The 23766-nt window shown below is 33.8% G+C and overlaps 1 protein-coding gene across 1 annotated transcript in view; it reads right to left on the bottom strand.

The window, feature by feature from the left end:
• Nucleotides 1-23766, bottom strand: part of RTTN (rotatin) — an 80418-nt gene that overhangs the window by 43366 nt on the left and 13286 nt on the right. Inside the window, exons 10-28 of the mRNA XM_066328368.1 lie at nucleotides 22670-22785; nucleotides 20730-20900; nucleotides 19237-19449; nucleotides 17904-18016; nucleotides 16658-16784; nucleotides 15712-15837; nucleotides 13228-13344; nucleotides 11267-11406; nucleotides 10876-11047; nucleotides 9977-10076; nucleotides 8854-8942; nucleotides 6652-6769; nucleotides 6283-6379; nucleotides 5493-5561; nucleotides 4993-5181; nucleotides 4082-4321; nucleotides 2675-2819; nucleotides 1738-1892; nucleotides 238-457 (exon numbers count right to left, since the gene is read on the bottom strand). Of these exons, the coding sequence (XP_066184465.1) occupies nucleotides 238-457; nucleotides 1738-1892; nucleotides 2675-2819; nucleotides 4082-4321; nucleotides 4993-5181; nucleotides 5493-5561; nucleotides 6283-6379; nucleotides 6652-6769; nucleotides 8854-8942; nucleotides 9977-10076; nucleotides 10876-11047; nucleotides 11267-11406; nucleotides 13228-13344; nucleotides 15712-15837; nucleotides 16658-16784; nucleotides 17904-18016; nucleotides 19237-19449; nucleotides 20730-20900; nucleotides 22670-22785 (2717 nt within the window). The remainder of the gene's footprint in view (nucleotides 1-237; nucleotides 458-1737; nucleotides 1893-2674; nucleotides 2820-4081; nucleotides 4322-4992; nucleotides 5182-5492; nucleotides 5562-6282; nucleotides 6380-6651; nucleotides 6770-8853; nucleotides 8943-9976; nucleotides 10077-10875; nucleotides 11048-11266; nucleotides 11407-13227; nucleotides 13345-15711; nucleotides 15838-16657; nucleotides 16785-17903; nucleotides 18017-19236; nucleotides 19450-20729; nucleotides 20901-22669; nucleotides 22786-23766) is intronic.

Below are 23766 nucleotides of genomic sequence, written 5' to 3'. Positions count from 1 at the left end.
TAAACCAATGATGAAAGCACATGCAATGCAACCAATCCTCACAACTACAGACATGTATCACTTAATCTGGTCTCCATATCATTCCTATTTACTTTGCAGGAAAAAACATCTTTCCCTCACCTATTGCTAGTGATGACGTCCACTAAAAGTGGATTGTAAAAAAGCATAATGTCATTAGTTACACAGTTCTTTACCAGCATTCAACCCAAAAGCTGAGAAAGAACACAAGCTACTTACCTCAAGAAGACCTGTTAAGTATTTCTTACAGATTGTGACAGGTTCAACTGCAGCAGAGTAGGTACTCCAGCCTGGAAGTGCTGTAACATGAACCATTCCTTGTAATGTTCTCTCCAGTGAAGGAAGTCCATAAAAATGTGGTGCATCTGTTACCCTTAAGCACTGAAGCAGCTTCAGAGCCAGCTCTGTTCTGAAGGAGCCAGCAAGTTCCAGGCCCTCTCTGGTTTAATTGTAAAAAACAAAAGTTATGAACCATCAATATGAAGCTGTTACAAAGAATCATTTTGAAAAAGGCCAATGCCTCATTCTTCTTACTGTTAGTCTGTGAGGCTCGACACCCCAATTACTTAATTATGCATTACGCAAAGAGTAACATGAAATTTAACATTTCTAGCTTTATCCTGGTTCTGAAAACACAATACTGCATCTGATTACAACAAAGCTGCTTAACTAAGAAAAAGACAAATTAGATATAACTCATTATTAAGTATGCTAAATAAAGAGCAAGAGATTGAGGACAATGGATGACACAATGAAAAGACCTAAAAGCTCAGTAGTTCCACATTCACATGGGATCTAAATATTCTAAGTTGGAAGAGACCAACAAGGATAATCAAGTCCAACTCTTAAATTCAAGGCTCACTACACTCATGTTTCTTCTGATTCAAGAGACATATTTAAAACTATGTATAAAAAACAATAAATCTAGAATTTAGTAGATAAAAAATACAGGCATGTGAAATACATAACTAGCAGGGATTTCTATAATATGCCCCTTTTCCCACTGTTAAATTTTTAGAAAAAAACAAGTGGAAATAATGAAAAAGGTAACATTTTGAAAATATTTTTACAAAGTTATATTGTGACATTAAATAATCAAATATTATCTTAAAATACAATTTTAGTAGCTCTTAGGATACAGTTGGATGGAGAGATTTAGTGTGGGAAAGGTTTTATGAGAAACTTGAAGAAAAAATAAAATAAAGCAATTTCTGTGTTTTCTCAGTTGGCAGAAAAAAGTTGGAGCTTCATGCTAGAAGTACCTGTCCCAAATAGACTAAAAAGGAGTTAAATAAAAATAAACATTTATTGCTATTTCAAGTATTTCAATGTTTTACTTTGCTATAAATACATGCTACAAAATCAGTGAAGTTACCATTTGCCCATGCAAATTTGCAGCAGTGAAAAAGAAATAGCCCATCTTCTCCATGCAATCAATTTAATTATCCATTTGCTAAGTGACCACCAGCACATTCACTTTCAAGTTTCCTGGTTAAATTCCTAATGTTACTGTGAACAGGTATATCTAATATTGATTTTCATTTTAAGAGTGTATATTCAATTTTCACGGTTCACATCAACTGAGCCATGACGTAAGGATATTCAAATGATGATATTCACGATAACGATATTGAAATTCATGATGTGCCCAAAATTCGGCAGCAATAGGTGTTATGATGCCCAGCCAGAATGAGAGAGGCAGATGCATTTGCACTGTACCTGTCAGTCACTGCCATGGAACAAACTAACAACATGTTAAAAAGACGAATGAGTTCTTTATCCAGCCGTTGCCTGACAGCAGCCTGTGTTTCATCCATTTCATCCTGCCCTTGGGATTCTGGTCGCACCAGAAGGCCAATAAGGGATTTTGGCTGCTAAAAGAAAAGAATAAAAATATAGTCACATAATGCATTGTTTAAATCTTCTTCTAATACCCTCATTAAAGCCATTTTTCTGTTGAAAATTTGCAAATCACACACATTATAAGTCAGAAATTCCATGATTACTTAATTAAGAAATAAGTGCAAAAAGCACAGTGAAAAATTCCTATAATTACCAGGAACTTGAATCTCGAATCTACTAAATGCCATGAAAATCTACTATTCTTTTAGACTTTTAAAATATCCTGGCATTAAGAAGAAGCATATTTTGGAGCATGAAAGAAACCTCGAATCAATACAGCAATAACCTGCAATAAAAAAATAGTTCACAAAAAACCAGAAAACACATAGTAACAAATTTCGTTGGATGTCTCAACTGCTTGAACAACTTCATATGAAATTACTTAAAGGTTTTATATTAATGTATTGAATGGGCCATACTTCAAAAAATTTATAGGCTTCCCAGGTAGCAATATAAATTGAAGTACCTGTAGTCTATAAGTAATTGAAATTAAGTCTACTAGCATTTCTCCCCTAAATTTGCAGACTGTTTTTGCAAATGGGAAAATCCGAGAGCATGCAGATTGTATTTACATCCTTTGTAAGACAAAGGATGCTTTTGCATGTTATGTAGGTTATACATTTGTAGCTATGGAACTAAGCACACGCTCATGCAGCTCTGCAGGTAAGCACACAGATGTGCAGGTACAGCTTTATGGTCAATCAAATCATGTATACAATCATGTATATCAAATATACAACAACCCCATTCTTACATTTTTAAGCAATGACTTCAAGAACCACTTTAGATGGTCTGACTCCAGATTTGATTTCTGCTCTCTAAGCAATTTATTTAAAAATCTTAGGACATCTACCAAAAGCTTTTCATCCTCCACAGAAGCTGGAAGCACTTGTAGAAACCTGCAATAAAAATAAAAGCTTTTGTACTTGTAGCACTTTTAAACATCATCCAAAATCTCAGGCTAATAGGAGTGGAGTCACCTGCAATTGTTAAATTATATGGAGTAAATATGTATATTACACATACTCACATATATAGCAAATATGCTATTGTGTAATTTATTATACATGTAATATGTATATTTTAAATATACTTGCATATTGTAAACATGGAATTCCCTTTACTAAAAGGCAGAGAAATCTGAGCAGGGTCACAGACAGGAAATAATAATTTATTACATTCTAGTATTTGATAACAATAGCAAAGCTTACCTATGCATTTCAACTAGCCTTTGTTTTAAATATAAAATTTTAAATATTTGATGGTTTTGTGTGTAAATGGCAAGATCATATAATCTTCGAGATTGGAAGGGATGCGCAGGGGTCACCTGGTCTTGCAACTCTACTTATGAAGGGACACATGCAGCCAGTTGCTCAGGACTGTGTCCAGGAAGGTTTAGAGTAACTCCAAAGATAGAGATGCTACAGTCTCTCTGGGCAACCTGTGTCTGTGTTTGGTCATCTTCACAGTAAAATGTGCTTCCTGACATTCACAAGGATCCTCTTGTGCTTCAGTTTGCAGCCATTGCTTCTATCACTGGACACCACTGGAAAGAGCCTGGCCCCACCTTCTCTTCTGGTACCTGTACACACTGGTAAGATCCTCACTCTGAGTCTTCTGCCCTCCACATTTATCAGTCCCATCTCTCTCATTCTTTACTCAAAGGAAAGATGATTCTCTCTCATACCGGCAAGTCCAAAACTGGACCCAGAGCTCCAGACCAGTGCTGAATAGAAGGGAAGAATGACCTGCCTCAACTTGCTGCCAACAGTCCTCCTATAGCAGCACAGGATAACATCTGCCTTTTTTACTGCAAGGACAAACTGCTGGTTCCTTTTCACCTTGGTGTCCCACCAGGACTGCCCAGTCCTTTTCGGTGAAGTTGCTTTCCAGCCTTGTTCACTCCAGAGGCATGGGGTGGTCCTCCACAGCTGCAGGACTCTGCACTTCCCTTTGTTCAACTGCCTAAGCTTCCTGTCAGCCCAGATACAGATATGTAGATATATAACATATAGATATATAGATATATGTGTGTGTGTGTATATATATCTGAATCAGATGCACTGACAAGCAATTCTCTAAATTTAAAATACGAAAAGTTAGAAATGTTACCATTTTAGCATAACAATCTTTAATGGATTCTTGTAGTCAACATGCTTACCTCTCCATTGCTTTCTGCCAAACAAAGCTTTTCAAAGTGGTTCCACAAGGCCCAGAACTGCATTTTAATGCAAGTCTGTCATTCAGGACATAGAAGCTAAGCCTAATGAGAGCAGTTCTAACATCCCTGTGGGATGCTGCCTGAATGATCAAATTAAGACAATCCTGCAGTCCGTAGTTTGTGTGAGTTATTTTCAAAATAAGAATGTCTTCTGAGGAAAGTTTTAGAGAGTCTAAAAACCTGAAAAGGCATAGAGAAAAATTATTAACAGTCAGTATCTTTACAAACCATTTCAGAGTGTTGACTTCTTCCCTTCCTGCTTAACTGAGAAAATAAAACAGAAATTGCCTTAGAATGTTATTTTTGTTAGCCAAATCTCTCTTCACTAACCCTTAAAAAAAAAACCTAACCAAACAAAAAACTAAAACAAAACCAAAAACATGTAAATCATGAGGTGTTCTGAGTTCTTTGGCAAAACAATACCTAAGTACTAAGTATTACCACTAAGAAGAATATTTATTTGAAATTTAAACCTTCAAGAAAACCAAGAAAAAGTCATGCAACTGCACAGTTGGGGCGTACATAGGCCCCAAAAACAGTCAGTTCCCTAAGAAGCCACAATGACTATAAAGAAAAACAGGCACAGAACCCATTTAAAATTGTTTGGAAATAGCCTGGCCATCAATAAAGTTAGATCAAGCTCTAGACTTCATGTATAAATGCAATTTAGGTAAAACATTAGCTGTGACAACACACTTTCATCCTCTTGGGATGTGATCCTTTACATTTAAACGACAGCACTCTCCAACAAATAACAGCTTCAACTGTTTGAATTTGAAACACTGAACTTCACGAAACACTAATTTAATTGAGATATATTGGGATTTAAAATGAAAGATAAAATGGCTCACGTTTCTGTTTCCTTCTCATAATTTATCAGCTGCAGTAGGTTTTCAATCCCATGGTACCATGACAGATTCCAAGCTGTCCTCAGCATATCTGACACAGGTTTCATAGCCAAGCACTCAGAAGACAATGGCACCACAACAGTGTTAGGGCTAACTACGTGATGAGCAGTGATCCTGACTGGGAGATGATACCTAAAAATACATAAATAACAATAACAATTTTTGAAAGTGGTTGGTGAGAGTTGTTTTATTTGCTCATTTTAAATTTAAATGCTGTATTACAATCAGCTTGTCAGTTTGCAACCAAAGTTTTCATAACTCTTTAATACAGAACAAAGACATGGAGAAAAAGCTATTTAAAAATGCCGATTTCATCATCATAAAAATGCTTTGATCAAGGTTTCCCTTCATCCTGCCACTTCAGGAAGGACAGCAATGGGAATCAGTAGTTAACTGTAAAACAATCAAAACCAATGAACCAACGAGCCAGCACCCACACATACCTTCTAACAACAGCAACAGGTAAACTGAAGGCAGGTACCTCAGTATTATTACTGGCTATGCAATCAGCCCTGCAAGAGATTAAGTCATAATTACCATGCTCTGTTTTAAGATTTGATTTTCTCCTAATGCTACACACGTTATCTCCGTATTACTTTGCTATAGATGCATTTCTCCCTTTAGCTAGATCTTCAGTAACCCATTGATGAATAATTTGTATTAATAAACAATGTGTTTTCATGATTATTTCTTAAATCACATACATATGAAATATTTACTGCAGATACACTGTACATTAAAAACCTCATATATTTGTTTCCTTTTTTCTGCTGGAGAAAAACTACACACTGTAAATATTTTCAGTGTATTTCATGTGTGTGAATTCTAAAAGACTATTTTTTCATACATATGCAGCTTTTAAATAATAAAATATCATAAGCTGAGGTCTACTACTTGACAGACAACTGCTACACTTAAAAGCCAAAGTAAACAGAAGAATGGTAATTAAGTTAAAAAAACCATGTCTACAGTTAGCTATTTGATCTGTGTAGTTTCTATTCATGGAAAAGATGGATTATAGACCAATCAAGTTTTTTTGAAAAAAAACCTTGAAATTAACACTAGGGTATTCATAGTGCAAAAATATGCCATGTAGGTCTCCAGAGCATGTAACCCAATTATCAAAAAAATCTGGACTACAAATATGTAATTTTGGACCTATAAACATTTGGGACATAACTTGTCTGGAGATACATACAAATTATTTCTATTAAAATAAGTGGATTTTCATACCATGTTTCTGTTCTTGATACTTCATCAAACAACAGAAGACAAAGCAATACTGTAGTTTCAGTTAAAACAGCACGATCGCTTTGGAGTATCAGGGAAACTGAATAAAATAAAGATATTTAAAAATGTGTTAGGAAAAAACTGATACTTAATAATACATAGAAGGACACTAGTTAAAAGCAACTGCTTTCCACAGTTTCTTGCCAACATCTTCAACACATGCCACAACATGGGAAGACTAGCACACAATGATTTATCTTTTAAATATCAGAATATGACATCATGAAACGATCCAAAGTTCTTGAGAAGATATTTCATTACACATCTAACCATCTTTTGACAGGAGTATTACAGTGGAAACACAATTCTCACCTCTGAATAGTGAAAGTAGCAGAGAAGGTTGCTGTGCCAGGGACAGGCGAACAACTGGGTCAGCACACACAATTTTGCGTAGGAGTGCCAGGCACGGTACCACGATGGACTCCATAAGCTGCAGGAACAGAGAAAAAGATTAAATAAATAAAACTACCAGTGCAATTTATTATGATGCATTTAACACAGACTGTCACACTAGTAAGCAATATATTCCATCATTTCTCAAGGAGAAGTCTAGAACTTCCTTAGACAAGGACATTTCAGCCAGATGGAAACTGAATATTCATTAATAAATATTTATATACCTGTTGATTAATTTTATTATTAATTGATGGTAATTCTATTGGTCTCTGGCTTCAAAACAGAATTAACATTTGTTTTCAAATTATGCAATTTTAGGACGGACATATGTAAGCTGAAGGATTTAAAAAAAACACCGAGTATTTACAACCACCTACATTTATTCATTTTTTAAAAATATAAATAGTTTATTATATCACAATAATTTTCTGGGTCCCAGCCCATCAGATCATGAGAATAGAAAGCAGTTTGCTAAAAGTTATAGTATCAGTGAATGGCAAAAAATACAACCAAAGTCACAACTCCTAAGATGAGAGCATTTCTTTCACAGTATCATTACTTTGCCTATGAGTTTCTGACTTTAAAATTTGTAAACAGCATCAACAAATATATTTTAGTTTCATACCATATAAATAAAAGCCCTACTTATTTAGTATGGAAAGAATCTTTTGCACAGTTATATACAAAGCCTTATTTAGATGCTGACTTTTATTTCTACTACTTATTTTATTTTCTTTCCTCAGCAGTCATTTCTCTAACAACATGTAAGATTTTTTGCTCATTTTTCTTTGCTACTGATTTTATGATGAAATATAAAAAAGTCATTCAAGGGGAGAACCGAGAATCTGGACTAGATTCCCTCAGGATAGAGTCCTAATGTCACAGGCCCCAGAGAGATGTTGCCTGAGCCTTCCCAAGATTAAGCTAAACTTTATAAAGGGCTAAAAATATTGTTTTAAAGTTCATCCTAGACTCTTACTTGACTATGAAGGATCTGCTTAGGGCAATATATTCTTCATGGTTGTCCTTCTGTATTATTGAGCAGTATCTGCTCATTACCCAAACCAAACCATCAGTTGCATTATTTTCTCTCTAAAGAAGACAAGATACTATAAAATCAACATTAACCCCCACCACCACATTTAAAAACCTGAGGAACCTAATATTTCAATTTCTTAAACTGTATTTGAACAATTTACTTAAGTAGTTCTGTACAAGCTATCATAAATTGGACAAGACATTCTTTAATTCAGTAGAGATAAAATAATCTTAGATACTGATAATCTGGGAGAGAAAATTGCCATTGCTGAAGAAGAATGTAATTTTCATTAGTTTGACAAAAAAAAAAAAAAAAAAAAAAAAAAAAAAAAAGACAATTTCACTAAGTATCAGGCAATTCTTTTCTCTTGTACACTTTTTTGGGGAAAAAAAGTAATTACTACATAAAAATTATCATGCTTCCCTAAATTAATTCAAGGTTTGGACAGCTGGAATGCAGTAACAATGCTATGCAAAGACCTTTATCCACTGCATTAAACACCCTCTAGACTAAATATGCCTGCATGAAATGATTTCAAAGAATGAATTCCAGAAAAAAAATCAAGCATCAGATTACCCATATTACAAAAACAGAAAGCTCCATCATCTACAACAAGAGGCCCTCCCTGGTGATCTTCTATTGGTCAAAAAAGATTTATACCTGAAATTCAATCTGACATATTTACAATAACATGTCATACAGTTATACCTCATTTTTAATTATAATTTGCTTCAGAATTTAAGTTTAGGGCCTATTACACATAACTCTTTTTTTAAATGGTTTTTTCCCTATTGAGAAAGCTTTCAGGGAAGTTTTAGTACATTACAGAACCTCACTATACACAATTCTCTGGCTAGCTCTTCTCACAGGTACACAAACCAACCTTCTCTCATTAAGAGAATCTCAGCCTTATCAAAACCAGAACAAAACACATATTGCAATTATAATTGTTATGCAACACTTGTATTCAGTGCAGCATTAATGCACAAAGACAAGTGCTGCAGGTGCAGGAAAAAATCAGACTCTACTACTGTCATGCTGTGCAATGCTTGCAGAAGAAGGTCTAACAATATTTTTACCTTGCCATCAACATGTACACACTCATTAAGGTAGGCCAATATCTTTTCTATCACACCCAACTTTTTCACAATGCCATGCATTTTGGTATCTGTAGGAAAAGCAAAAGATTATAAGGACAACTAGTTCTCCCCGAATTTAATATTAAACAATATTACTATTAAACATTGTGTAAGATTAAAAACTCTTGCTGGCTATAATAAGTTTCTAATATTGCCAATCAATACTGGAAAAAAATCACCAGTCGTACAGATCTCTAGCAAGGCAAGCCTCCTCAAAGTATCTTTATCTGACAATAGCAGCCTCTTGAACACTAGATTCTTCAATACATTACATAAATTCCCACAAGAATTTAACACTGAAGAATTACAGTAATCCCAGAACAACTCATTTTTAGTCAAACAAGGATGTCACTCCTAATATTTTAAAAGACTTTAACAGGTTAATATGGAATTGAAAATGGTATTTACTTAAGCACCATGAGTGTATTTTCCACCGATATCACCTTTTAGAGTATCTGGTTTAAGAATATTCAACAACATAAACAAAAAAAGGTATGTCATTTGAATTAATTGGGTTGGTTGGTTTGTTTTTTAAACCTAAAAAGTGAACCTTCATATGAAATTTGTCCTGATAAAATTGCATTTTTTCCTTCACAACGTCATCCTATGGTTTGTTTCAATGTTGAAACATCTGAAAACTTTTACAGTCATAACTAAATGTATTTTATGAGGTAAAGTAGATACACTTCCTCATTTTTGTGGTAATTTTTCTGACAGTAATACTATTACTAATGTAATACTTTCTAAGATGTCACCTTCCCATGGCAAAGAACTTATATTCTCTTGTTAGAATTCAAATTCCTTGAAAAAAACCTTATTAAATCCAAGTTTGAATATGCAGAGTAAAAACATCAAGGTTTGAAACTCTACAGTTATGCACCAAGTGAAATAATGCTCTAGGATTGCTTACTTGCATTGTAATTCCATCACTTCACCTTTTTACCAAAATTCATAAAATACAAATTACAAAGAGTACCCATAGCACAAGCATACAGATAACTTAGCAAAACTTCCAGCTCACAACTGACCAGCACATGTATACAAATTCTCTGAAGAATTTTACCTTCTAAAATGACAACCAGCTGCTCAGCTGCAGACTTCCGTAAAACCAGATCAACAGCATCAGAAATCAAGATATCATACAGCTTCTCAACAGTTTCTGCCTAAAAGTAAAACAATATTATATCTGCATCCAGTATGCTATTATAAAACAAGGTAATCAGTCAAATTTCCTAACAGGAAGCAGAAAACAAAACTATCTTGATTCCTTATTAGAATGTATTTGATTAGAGCCCACATATGTATAAGAGGAACGGATTGGGTCATAATCTTTTTGCAAATCTCTAATAACATCTGTGGAATATGAAAATCAAACAGTTTCTAGTGCATCATAGCTACAGATTTTTAACAAGTAGTGCTGAATTTATGCAGGACTACTGAAATCTTAACTATACAGAAATGCTAGAATATACTTTTTAATGACAATAGGGTCAAGTATCTAAGCATTTGCTTACCATATTGTTAATCTGAAAGTATTGAGAGGAAGGAAGAAAGGAGAATGGAGAGGAGATGAGAAAACAGAAAGAAAAAGAGACATATTCCCTTGAGTCAAACACTCATGATTTGTTTTATGCTTTGCAACAGCAGCAATATTAAGTCAACACAAGTTTAAGTTTGCAATCTGTTTTAAAACATTTCATGTTAAAAATTATTTTGTGCATGATTTAGTAAAAATTGTTTTTGGGGGGGGGGAAAAATACATGAGAAAAAATCAGACTCTATCAATGCAGAATGAAATTGTTATGAACAGAGCAGGCCTGTGCTCCCTGCACTCAATTTTTTTCTGCAGAGAAGAAAGAAAAACAGGAAGGATTTTTTCTTAGTGTTGCAAAAGGTAGCATTAGAACTACAGTTTCAGTGTACACAAAAAATATATCTACAGTTTAGACAGAATTTACTAACCTTAATTATTGAGTTCATTTTATCATCCCATTTTACCTCCATAGCTCCTTCTAGAACAAATAAGTTTGAAATGCTGGAAAGGACATTACCATCCAGACATGGGCGTTTCAGGTTTGCCCCTTCTTCATTCAGAAGATGGAATGCTAAATGTTTAGCTGCTACAGAACGAACCCTAAAGGAAAAAATACTTAAGATAAGTATATAAAGGCCTCATGCTGGAAAACTGGAGCTGCACAGTTCGAAATGAATTAGCCTATAATATGGGGTGGAAGTACATCGCCCAGTATTGATTAATCAACATTTCAAATCAAGACACAGCCTGACATTTAGGAGAAGGCATTGCTGTCATCAACATAGAATATGTGCTGAAACTCCACACAGCATTACTTACAGCTGCTTTTTTGAGAAGAGAAGGCGCAGAGCAGCCTGCAGTCTGAGAGTTCTTGGGAGAATGCCCTCTCCTTTGTCAGAGGTTGTTTCACTCAAAGAGAGGATGCATTTACCTAAAGTATCTTTTGTGTCAGCATAACCCTAAGACAAACAAACAACAGAAATTTCCAAAATAATAAAAATGCGGTTACTAACTTAGCAAATTAGACAAGGTAATTAATTCTATTTTAGGGGCTAAGTGAAGGTGTGGAAGGAGCAACATAAATACCAAAAAAACAACTATGCAGTTATTTTCAAGAAACCATTCTGCAGATGAATATTCTTCTGTGAAAATAATTTTAAAAATTAATTAATGATCCTGTATATAAATAAAAGTGAAGATATCTTTACATGGCCCAGAGGTGCTTTGACCCAAAGCTTCATACTTCAATCTGTTAATATGATTCTGCTCTGTAAGGACAGCTTTCATTCCAATTAATAAAATTTAGTCCCTACAAGAAAATAATTTTAAAACATTAAATTCTACCTATTCGCAGATCTTCATCAAAGCATTTTAGCACATAAACAGACAACAGGGAATCAGTTATGTCAAGTAATGGTACTGAAAACATCTTTTAAAGTAGAGCAAAATACAATGTATTTTCCATGCATCAGGTAAACAGAGACTTCTGCCTACTTTGGTACAAAGCCACTATAGGCTACATATACATAAACATACATATATACATATAATTTCCCTCCATACATATACATAAGGAGAGGGAAATTCTACTCATAAAAATTTCTCCCATGTTTAGCCTATATCTTATATTAAATCCCCAACTATTTAATCTTGAATGCCAATCATATGCAAGATATATATGCAAGTAACACAAAAAAGCTCTAATAACTGGTTGAGAAAGCTCTGAAATAACCCTTCTCTGACCTCTTTTAAGTTCTCAATGTCTTTCCTCTACATACTTTTTTTTTCTGAGCCATCTATTTCATGGCCCATCTTATTTGCAATTTCTCCCCATTTTTGCCTTGATTTTTTGTGCAACTTGCATACAGAGTAAAGTTATATAAACTGCTTATTCAACTTATGGCAATACTGAGGTTCAAGCAATTAATGAACACATAGCAGGGAAACTGTAACACAGTATAATTATCGAGAGTGATATTTTTTGGAGAAAATGAAGACAAAACATGTACTTCAATTTATTTGCTAAGAGAGAAACAAGGCAAAAGAACAGACACCCTGCAAATGCAGTAAAATATCTAATCTGGAAGACTATGGGCAGACTGCAAAAAGGAAATTTCAAGTACTAGTAAAAAAAACCAGTGAAGAATCCAGATGGAGCAGTTAGACTGAAAATCCGACTGAGAAAGGTAAAAGTTCCATTTCAATCAAGCTGACAGTAAAAATAATGAAAATTAAATCTGCACACTGTTGGAAACATGAAGACTAAGGCTTAAGGAATACTTCTATAATATTGGAAGCAAATCCAGCAAAAAACAAATACCTAAATATACTAAAATATAGCTTATTCTGACTGCTATTTTTTGAGTGTGTATTTGATCAGAAAACTATTATCATGGAGGAGCTACAGTTGTCAAATTTAAGACATGGGGACATTCTAGTAATTATTAATTAATTTTAAAAAGCATGAATGCTTTAATCTTTACTTGTAATATCCCCTCATATCTTCAAACCTTTTAAGCCCCAGTCAGTACTGGCTCATTTCTACTACAACATTTCAAATTCCATGCACAAGTAATACCAGGCTAAAATGTGTCTACAAATTCAACGTACTAACTTTTACTGATATTGAGACCCTCATAAAACATTTCTCCATTTGACATCTGATGGAACAAATCTGTAGGTTACTGTTAATCTGTTTTCCATCTGCTACCTCTCTCTGTTACTTAACCTGATATACATGATTGCATACATCGAATTCAGTTTAAAGCACTTAGAAGTACCTGTAAAACAGGAATGACAGGAGAGAGGGCCTCAATAAACTTGTTCCAAGTCAATGCCTCCATCATTAATCGTCCTTGCAACAGATGTAACAGAATGGCCTTGGCTGTAGAGTTCACCTGCTCAATAACAAAAAAACCAAACCACTAATGCAACCACCAATGTGTCTAAGTCAGTTTGTCAGTGCTGTGAATTGGAAACATTATGCAAAAGCATCTCAAAGACAAAATGTTGTTACTGTAGAATGCTACATTTAAAGTGTCAGTTACACTGAATATTAAATTGTTAGAAAAGCCTCCAAGAGAAAACGCACAAACAGTTCTGCCTAAACCGCACTCAATCATTTTCTCCTTAGAACTCTCGTTTTCTGAAATAAAATAAATGATTACTTAAACTTCTATCCTGCAGGAAAAAGAATTTCTGTTTCTTTCCTGACCTTGCCTTTCTGGGGCATTTTACTTCCAGCCTATGATATGCTTCTGAGAATACAGAAAGACAAGAGACTTAAAGCCTGTTATGCAGCCATTTCACTTTGCTGAGGCAAAGAGTCAAACTAAGAAGGCTACCAAATATTTCAGACTGTATCATAATTCATCTGATGCTCTCTATCAAAACCAAAAAAGTTATGATACAGCGCTTACATTGCATTTATGTAACCAGTATAGAATCTACATAATTTGCAATATTAGAGTATCTATAAATTTAAATTATTACTGCAGTGGAAAACATAGGAAAAAAGCTCAGCTTATCAGAATTAATTTTCTTATACAGTGTGAAAACACCTACCTTCAGCAGCTAAAACCTTGCATTTTATGCTACAGCTAAAAATCCTCTCAGCCCAGAAAACAAGGACAGCTTTAAATAATATCATTCTAATGTATCTTTAGAGAAAGACTGTCTTTATAAATTTATATGGCTAGTATCAAGCCTCACTTCGAAATACAAGATTCTTCTCAATTTTCTTCACAATGTCACGTGCCTAAAAGATTAAACTGATGCTTTATGAAAACTAAGCAGCAGTTACACGGCAAGAAGTAAAATAAATTTAAAAATACTTGGATATGATGTTCATTATCTATCTTTTAGAAGCATAATAAAAATGCAGTATAAGGTAAAGAACAAACTGTGACAAATTTGTAAACAGGTGCTATCTGATTTTTTAAATTCAGCATCAATTGAAATCTATTTCTTTTGCTTGACCAACCATTCATAGAGAAAACTGTTAGTCTTTTTAATAACATATCCAATGGAGTAGCCAAAATAAATGCTTTCCTTGCAAAAGGTAAATTACATACAAAGCATAAACATATAGCACATTCTCAAAGATATTTTTACTTCTCTCTTTAAAATGCTCGTATCTAAAAAAATGAAAACTTCTAAATAGAATTGTGCATAATACTAAAATAAAAAAAATCTCATTCCAGAAGGGAAGCTAAAAATATATAAATAATCTGTTAGTCAATGTGCTTGCTGACTGTTGGGTTGTGATAGATCAGCTACAAAAGAGTTGTTATGAAGAACATAAGTAATTTTATCCTCCTCTCACAACTCTCTACCTGCCTCTGCAGTCTAGGAAACTGTGGACATATGTTAAACAGTCACGCACATAAATGGAAATTTGGTCTTATTCTATAGCATTATAAAACACTTCTATAATACTCGGAAAACTATATGTAATTACAGATGTTCGTGCTGGTGAAATACAATTTTACAGCAAAGTCTTTCAGATTTGAAGTGTCTTTTTGTTTCTCAACCATTTCAGAGGTTACACCACTTTTAAAAAGACTTGACACCTAAAAGTTCATGTTTCTCACAAATATGAAGTACCATACATACTTTTTTTCTTCATACACACATTTTACTAGGGCTGAATGTACTACAGGAAAAAAGTAAAAAGCATATCTTATTTTATTTTTCGTTGGTCTTTATTACAGCTAATAGCATCCTATACACAAAATATTATCTTGTCTCTGAATTCATTGTAAAAAATAATAAAGCTTCCACTTACTACAACCTTACTATTTGCATAGCTTTTCTGTATGCAAGAAACCGTATTTAGTCAAAACTTCAGGTAAGCATTAGACCGCTATGGAGAATATAGAGAGGTGACCTTATCACTCTCTACAGCTTCCTGAAAGGTAGTTGTAGTCAGGGGAGGGTTGGTCTCTTTCCTCAGGCAGCAACTGACAGAACAAGAGGACACAGGTGTATGCTTTGCCAAAGGAAATATAGGCTGGATATGAGGAAAAGTTTTTTACAGAAAGGGTAATAAAGTATTGGAATGGTATGCATGGGGAGGTGGTGGATTCACCATCTCTGGATGTGCTTAAGAAATACTAGATGTGGCACTTGGTACCATGGTTTAGTTGAGGTTAGGGTTGGGTTCGACTTTGTGATTCTGGAGGTCTCTTCCAACCTAATGATTCTGATTCTGATTCTACTATGCATGCACACCACCTTAGAGATGCAGCTAGTAAACACAGTACCTCACTCTTATCCTCCTGAAGGCCGAATGTACAGATTTCATACAACACTTTAGGGTGTAGAAGAAAACGTACTCCCTGGCAGATTGAAGGCTTGAGCTTCGCAACATTGTGAATACCTAAACAGTCCTTCAGTAAAAATAAAGTCAGTTAGTTTAAAATTTCAAGACAGTCTCCACAACCACATCTTGTTTTATAGGCGACCTGAAGTTGTTATGCAGTAAAAGACTTTTTCCGTGTACTTTGGAAGACTAGTTCTGAAAGCTAAACATGACAGTCCTGGAAGAAACACAATCTGTTTGGATCACCGATTGAAAATTCCTGTTACTGCACAGGACTAAGAAATAGAAAATCATTATGGTTTTACATTAGTGGATTGTGCTATAAGCACATTAGATACAGATTATGCCCCTCATAGAAAATAAAATTGTCAATCAAGTATTATATCAAAGTACAAAAATTATTTTTATTTTGGGACCCAATATAACTGAATACCTAAAATGACCTTATAAATATGACACTGCCATTGCCAGCATCGGGTACAGCCATACTTTTAGGAAGTTTGTGCTCTTTATCGCTCAGGCTATCATCACAAAAAACTAAGGCTGTGACAAAATACCCATGTGAAAAAAATCAAGGCACACACAGCATGGCTCCAAAACAGGGCAAAACCACCAAAGAAACAAAACAACAAACAAGATTAGGAGTATATAGAACGATTTACATGGTCTTCACATATTATTTTTAAGTGCAGTACCTGAAGTCTAACCTAACAAGTAGATTTGATACCAAGAATGTAACAGCAAACTGCAAGCCCAGGCCTACACTGGTTTTTCAGCATATAACACACTAAACAGAATTTGTATTAAAAATGCTTCTAATGACAAAACTATATAACATGCATTATTGAGTGCAACATCAAGAGTGTTAAGTGAGCATCCATTCAAACCTTAACCACTTCCAAACAGCAGAGATAGGCTTCAGCTTTTATATTCAACAAAGGATAAGACAACAGACGGAGAAGCAGCTTCTGACCCTCCGCCTGAAGCAATGAGCTGGCCTCGGGAGACTTCCACCTAAAAATGAAAAAATAGTCAATTTAACTAATTGATTTCACAGTACCTAAAGATGCCTAGAAAAAATTTCTTGATAAATTTCAGGATAATCTCTAAAAAATACTTCTAGCAATGGTATGCATTCTGAAAAACAAGAAAAAGTTCAGAGATCACAACATATTTGCCAAAATCATAGGATCAATCTTTGTGTTTGTATATGTTTATTCTTTTAAACAAGCAGGTAATCAAAGACCATAGTTTTTCCAAACTCTCTCATCAAACTTAAGAGCCTGACAAACACAGATGTTCAGCTGAAAACCTAAAATTCTATTGAGCTTCAGTAGACACCTTTGATCATATGTGTATTATTAAAAACACCTGTATTTCTAGGATTTTTTCATTATTGACCTTAAAGTCCATCTGACTATCATGAAGTGATTGATGTTAGCTAAAAAATTGAACTTCCTATTGCCTGAAATGGTAACCAAACAATAATTAATTCTAAAAGCATTAGAACACTGATAAACCTTTCATAATTTAAAATCACTTACTGGACAGCTCTTATATGCAGTCTACTTTGAAAAAAATCCCTAAAGTCAAGTTCTGAATCAGTATAAAATTAAATTTTTGCTGTTCAAGAACTTTTCCAGGCACTATAAGATAACTTATTCTCAACTAGAGACATGGAAAAATCGAAAAGGCAATACAAATATGCTGCTTAATAAGTGAGATGCCATATTGTAATATAAAGTATCTACAATAAAGCAAGCTCTTTAGGGTTTCTGAAAGTAAAATAAAAGTAAGTTATACAAATATACTCAGGGAAAAGGATTTTCAAGAAGTCTGAAAGACAAGTCAAAGTGTTTAAGAGTGTTTCCTTATAAATCACATACTTTACATACAAAATCATGAAAGCTTGTACACAGAATATAACATTAAGCTTTTAGCATCTGAAATTTAGTTTTCAAGAAATCCACTACAGAATGGCACAAATCAGTTAGAAGAGACTGTTCAATGGCTAAAAAGAAAATAATTGCTCCCATAGGGAATAAAGAAGAGAGCTCCTATTTGAGTAACCCTATCCACAAAAGAAAAGAAATCATGTTTCTCAAGCAGAGTTTTAAATAGCAATGTACTCACATATTTGAGCATATGTGAATGCATTCTTGAAGCAAGGGAAAGTGTAGGTGGAAGGGTAGACTACTCAAAGCCTGATCTGCCAATTCTAGTAATTCAGAAAGATTCTTGTCCCCCTGTGAAGTAAAACGAAGAGAAAGAATGAAACAAACAAAATTAGTAAAATTAAAGGTATCCGATATTACTATATAATCTTTCCAAATTTACCAGAATTAAATACTAAGTAGGCTTTTGTTCAGTCTCTCACAGAGAAATTTATAATTAACTAATTCAATACATTTCAACAAAAAAAACTTCAGAACCTATTCTGGGGAGCTGAAAGCCCTTCAGCTGCTGAGTCCAAATAAACTTCTATTAAACTCAGTAGGAATAATGTATGTCTAACATTTCACAGCATGAACACTGTAACACTATTGAAATTATTATTTTTTTATCAATATGCATTTTATGTGAGGAGTAAAATAAAAGATTTAACTATTAAACTTTCAACATATCACTATTAAAGAGCAAGTTAGGTATTTTTAAATTTAAGTACATATGTCTTCATCATATTTGGTTACCAAATACATAAAATATGAGCCATTTAAATTTGATGGAGTTAACTTCATTGTATAGAGCATTTTATGAGCAAAGCATTGCTTCTATTAACTCCAGAACCTGCCTAGACAAAGGATTGATTAACTCTGATTTAAGACAGCACTGTATTCATATCTTGTATGTTATTAATTTATATTAGTATCAATGGAACCAGTATTGTGCAAAATTGATTATCCATTTGGATAATCGAGAAGAATATTTCAGTACTGTGCTAGAATCTCTTAATTAAGAAAGCTGTTGTCTTTATAAAAGCTCAAAAATCTCAGCCAATCAAGTAGTTGTTTATTAAAGCTGCAATTCCCAAAGTACTCAGGAATAAAAATTTACTGAATGGTATATTCAACTCCTGGACAACACACATACACCCACACTATGCATTTTAATGGATATAAAATAAATAATGTATTATATAAATATGTATTATATAAAAAGATATTTTTTATACATGTATATGTTTGTATAAATAAGCAAAGTATTTACTGCCCATAAGAGGTTCTGCGCCTTCGTCCAATTTCCAACTGTTTATTTCTTTGTTTTCACTTCAGATAAGATTTTTTACCAACATCATGACTAATATTAATGAAAACAAATATAAATTAACTACACCTTGCATTATACAGAATACTCATACTTGGGGATCTTCCTCTGCTATGCCAGACTTAAATTTTTAACAGAGAGAAAACAAAGCGAGAAAATAAATTTCCCTACAGGAAATATTTTATGTAATAAAGTTTCACACCTCCTTATGAACTTCAACCATAAAGCTACAAGTGCATTCAATTGAATATGCAGCTTCTGAAACTTGCTTATAAATACTGTAGTTCTCAGTACTCATTTGCTCCAGATAGGCTGCAACGGATTCATGCATGCTTGGGTATTCCAAGGAGAAGGACATATCCAGTGAGAGAAGGAACAAAGCATTCAGCAAACTCTTTTGTGTCACTTTACTCGCCTTTGAAAAAGAAAGCAACTGTCAGAATAACAGCCTGAAAATACAGTAAAACCAACAATAGCATTTGCAGTCATTCAACAGGTAAAATCACTACCGCTGCTGCTTAAAATTTAGAGAAACACATTTCATTAAATGATTTTTATATGAATAATTATTTTCTCTTCATTAAAAGTGATAGGTAATTAAATGTCACTCCTAATACCAGACCTGCAAGCAGTCACAAAAGTTGAGTATGATCCAGGCACGGCACGCGGCTGGCCAGCGTCAATTCACAGTCTGACCACGAGATGGCACAAAATACACAAACCACAATTATTTCTGTATTTAAAAAAGCTATCTACAATTCCACATGGTCACATTGCAAACTAAGGACTGGCATTTTTCTTGTTGTTTTGGGGTTTTTCTTTAAAATTTAATTGTAAGTGTACATTCCTTCATTTAAATTCTGACCTCAAATACTGTAACTTTTTTCCAACTGTTACATACAGAATGGAAACTTTACATTAGGTACACAAGAACACAAAAGAAAAATTTATGACAAGTCATCAGATTAGTACATCTACACTTATTTTCAAGTACTTAATATTTGTGACAAAAACCCTGTAACTGAAAAGCAATCTTCTACTCTGACTGACTAATTCTAAGAAAAGCTACATTCTACTAAAAACTTGTCCAAAATATTAAAACCCATTCAGGTTTAAATATCGAGCACTTTCTATCACACTAAAACTTCATCAAACCTTTCCAGCTGAAATAAAAAAAAACACCTCTACACTAAAAACAAACACCACACCAAAAAAACGCACAAAAACTCAAGTCAAGAGCCACAACAGAATTTTTAAAGAGCACTAGAATCCAAGAACAATTAAAATCATTGCAACTTACAAAAATGTAATTGCTTACTGCATTCCACTAAATTAAGAGTGATGATTTTAAATGTTATGTAGTTCTACTCTTACTTGCATGCATACTACTATAAACGAGCAGGGGGCAGCAGAGCTTTGCAAACCATACATCATATCAGGAAAAAAGAACACTAGATTTCAAAAGCCCATTTAAAAACTGTATTAAAAATGTTTCTTTCAAGATTTGTAATCTGCAGAATACACTGGTAACTGAAGAATGGACAAAGCTGCTGTCTGGGATCATATATCACCCAATGCACATCAGAATGAGTTCTCTGTCCAAGGGGCTATTTTCTCAGTATTCATCTGTGAGGAAGGTATCTATCTCTTACTGCCCTCTCAGGAGACGATCACTTATAATTAGTGATGACATACCTTTTCTACCGGGAGAAGTATTTGGAGCAATCTAACAGTGAAGAGTGAAATGCTAATATATGCCATTCGGTGATGCACCAGCATCACCTTGGGCTGTTCTGCACTTATATTGCTTTTGTGATATAATATAGTTTCTCCAAGCAGACCCAAGACCAGAAGCAATTTGTCTTTCTGAAAATAAAATCAGAAATGCAATAATTAGAAAAAAAAAAATGAAACATCACTGTATATCTGCAGTGTTTACACAGCACCTGCAGTATCATTAGCACAATTATGTCACATATGCTAAAATTGCATAAATGCTGCAAAATACATAGTATTGCATTTATGCTTTAGTCCTAGATCTTACTCTACTTGCAATATTTGTTCTGAATATTTTGCCCAATAACTACCCATTCCAGGTTGCTCCTTCCCCTTCCCTACCCCACTTTTCTTTCTCCCCTCCCCCACCACTTTAACTTCTGCTGACTACACTTCTGAACTTCTGAAATTTTACCTATTTTGAAATTCAGTCTCAATAAGGAAATATTAAGTCCCGAGTTCAAGCCTAGTAATAAGCTTTAGCTTAAAATTTTAAAAATATTTTAAGAACCTTCTCAAATCAATTCACAGTAACTTTGAAAACATCCGAGTTTTTTTATCTCTATTGATTCTCAAAGAAAATAGAGATATATTTTATTCCTCTCCCCTATTTAAAAAAAACCCCATTTAACTGCATACCATTACCTGCCTAATTTGAAGAGATTTATTTGTTAGTAGCCTGGAAACAAACATTCTCTTACTAATAATAATCAGTATGGTATACATATACACGTTCTACTGTAGTTTCACAGATTTAAAAGCAATTAAATATACTGATTCAGATCACAAAACAAGTAGAGAGATATTAAGCTTCTGAGATTAAATGTTCTGCAAGGAATCTTTAGCACTGACGTGTTGTTGATCAATGATAGATTTTCACAGACAGGTAGATTAAATTCAAAGAAAAAATTCTCATTCATTATTAGGTTCTATAAATATTAACATTAACATTTAGATAATAGGAAAGACTAAAGCAATATTTCAATTAATTAATATTGCAGCTATTATTGTTTTGTATTCAGTGGTATTATCATGAATTCTATCTCAAGTCAGGTACATTTAAGACTACATTTAATTCAAGTCTTTAGACAAGTTTCAGTCTCCAGCTCTGGTAGGTTTGAGCCATGTAGGTAGGTGCCAGAGCCATATCAGCTTATGCTTTAGCTTTCACTTGTCTTCAAAAAAGCAAGTCATAATCATTTCAGCTGTTATTCACTAATTTTACAAAATTAGTATTCATGTATATAACATGAATGTAATGTAATGTAATAAATGTATATTAGTATTCATTATAATTCATGTATATAACAACTCTCAATTGTGCTCAGCAATTTAAATTATTTAGTCAACATTAATGCTTTGAATCTCTGCTGGGCCGGAAAGGCCTCTCCTTTCTTTCCCAGCTAAGCAACATTGTTAGGACATAGGAAATTTGTACAGATCGATAGTCACTGTGTAGGAAATGGATATCATGTATGTATCTTAGAATTACAATCTTGGATCTGAACAGTTATCTTCCTAATTTTAGACAGATAGTTAATAAGGAGTAAAGAAAGTGAAAGTTGTTATGTACATCAAATTGGTGTCCAACATTTACAGTCGGTCCCTTTTCCCTCAGATTCTCTTCCCTACATGTGTTTCTCTTAATGGCTGCTTATTTTCTTGAGGTGAAACTGCAAGTATTGCCTGGCAAAAGAACTTACATTATAACAGGTGTCATTAATAGAACTAGTAATAAATTACTTAAAATTTTCAAAAGCACAGCTCAGCAGAAGCTTAGATATATGACTCACTGCAGAAAATGTCAGAAGCTTATAAAAGGAGACAAATATGGCTGACCAAAACCTGAAGAACCTTACCAATTCCAATGCAAAAAGGCTATCATCATCCCAAACATTTTCGGAAATAGCATCACCAATAAGGGACATGTCTTCAACAAGCAATTCAAGAGCTTCCATTGTCACTCTCCTACTGCCTACAAACACAAATGAGAGGATAAATTCAAGTATAGACAAAATATTATATTTTGATATTCAGAAGACGCCACTGTAAACAAGAGATTATTCCTCATCTGAAATTCCAGAATTTGAATTTTCCTATATGTTTCTATAAAACTAATGCTAACAGGCCTCAGCCAGTAACAGCTGTGAATCAGAGAAGACAACAACCAGCCAAAGTTAAAATAGATCAAAGTATATCGTATACTTTGAAAAAAATTTGAATTTCGTTAAAACTGATTGCAAAATTATTTAAGAAAAGAATCATGAACCTTACTACAGCTGTAAATCTGATTACTGAACTTTTTTAAAGTTCATAATAAAGGCACTAATTTCCCCCCATCCAGACAACTGTGCTACAAATTTCTGTATATATTACCTATTGCCATTAATCTGCATTTTTGGTATAGGAGTGCCTTTCTTCACAGATTATTTTGTTTGACATCTCTTAAAAGTCAAGGAGATGAATACCCACTTGAGCTATTTGCACAGTTCTCCCTAAGTTTACCCTTTGCTTTTAGGCTGGTATTTATTAATTTTCATTTCTTCTTCTAAGTGTCTCTTAATTACAAGGCTAATCTGGTCTATTAGTGACTTTTATACTTTGTACAAATTTAAGCTTGACTAGGTGGCCACAAAGAAACTTGGCCTTGAGCTTAGAAATCTACAGTCTACACTTAATACAAATATAAACCTCCTCCTAATGTCCTCAGATAATGACAAAACAGAGGAGTTAGGTTTCACAAAGAACAAGGCAGAATATCTGGAGACAGACCAAATATTTTCAACCTCAGACAAATGAGGATGCCAAAATTGTCTGACATCCTAAGGAACCATACGGTGACAGTTTCCCTTACATTTTCAATGTAGTGCAACTGTTGGCTTAGTTACTTGTTGGTGGTATGTTTCTATTTAAAATCATAGATAGATTTCACACAAGATCAAAAAATTTTAAATTT

Source organism: Sylvia atricapilla, chromosome 1 (genome assembly GCF_009819655.1).
Source record: "Sylvia atricapilla isolate bSylAtr1 chromosome 1, bSylAtr1.pri, whole genome shotgun sequence".
NCBI classification, from domain to species: domain Eukaryota; kingdom Metazoa; phylum Chordata; class Aves; order Passeriformes; family Sylviidae; genus Sylvia; species Sylvia atricapilla.
This window is presented reverse-complemented; position numbering and strand designations above follow the sequence as displayed.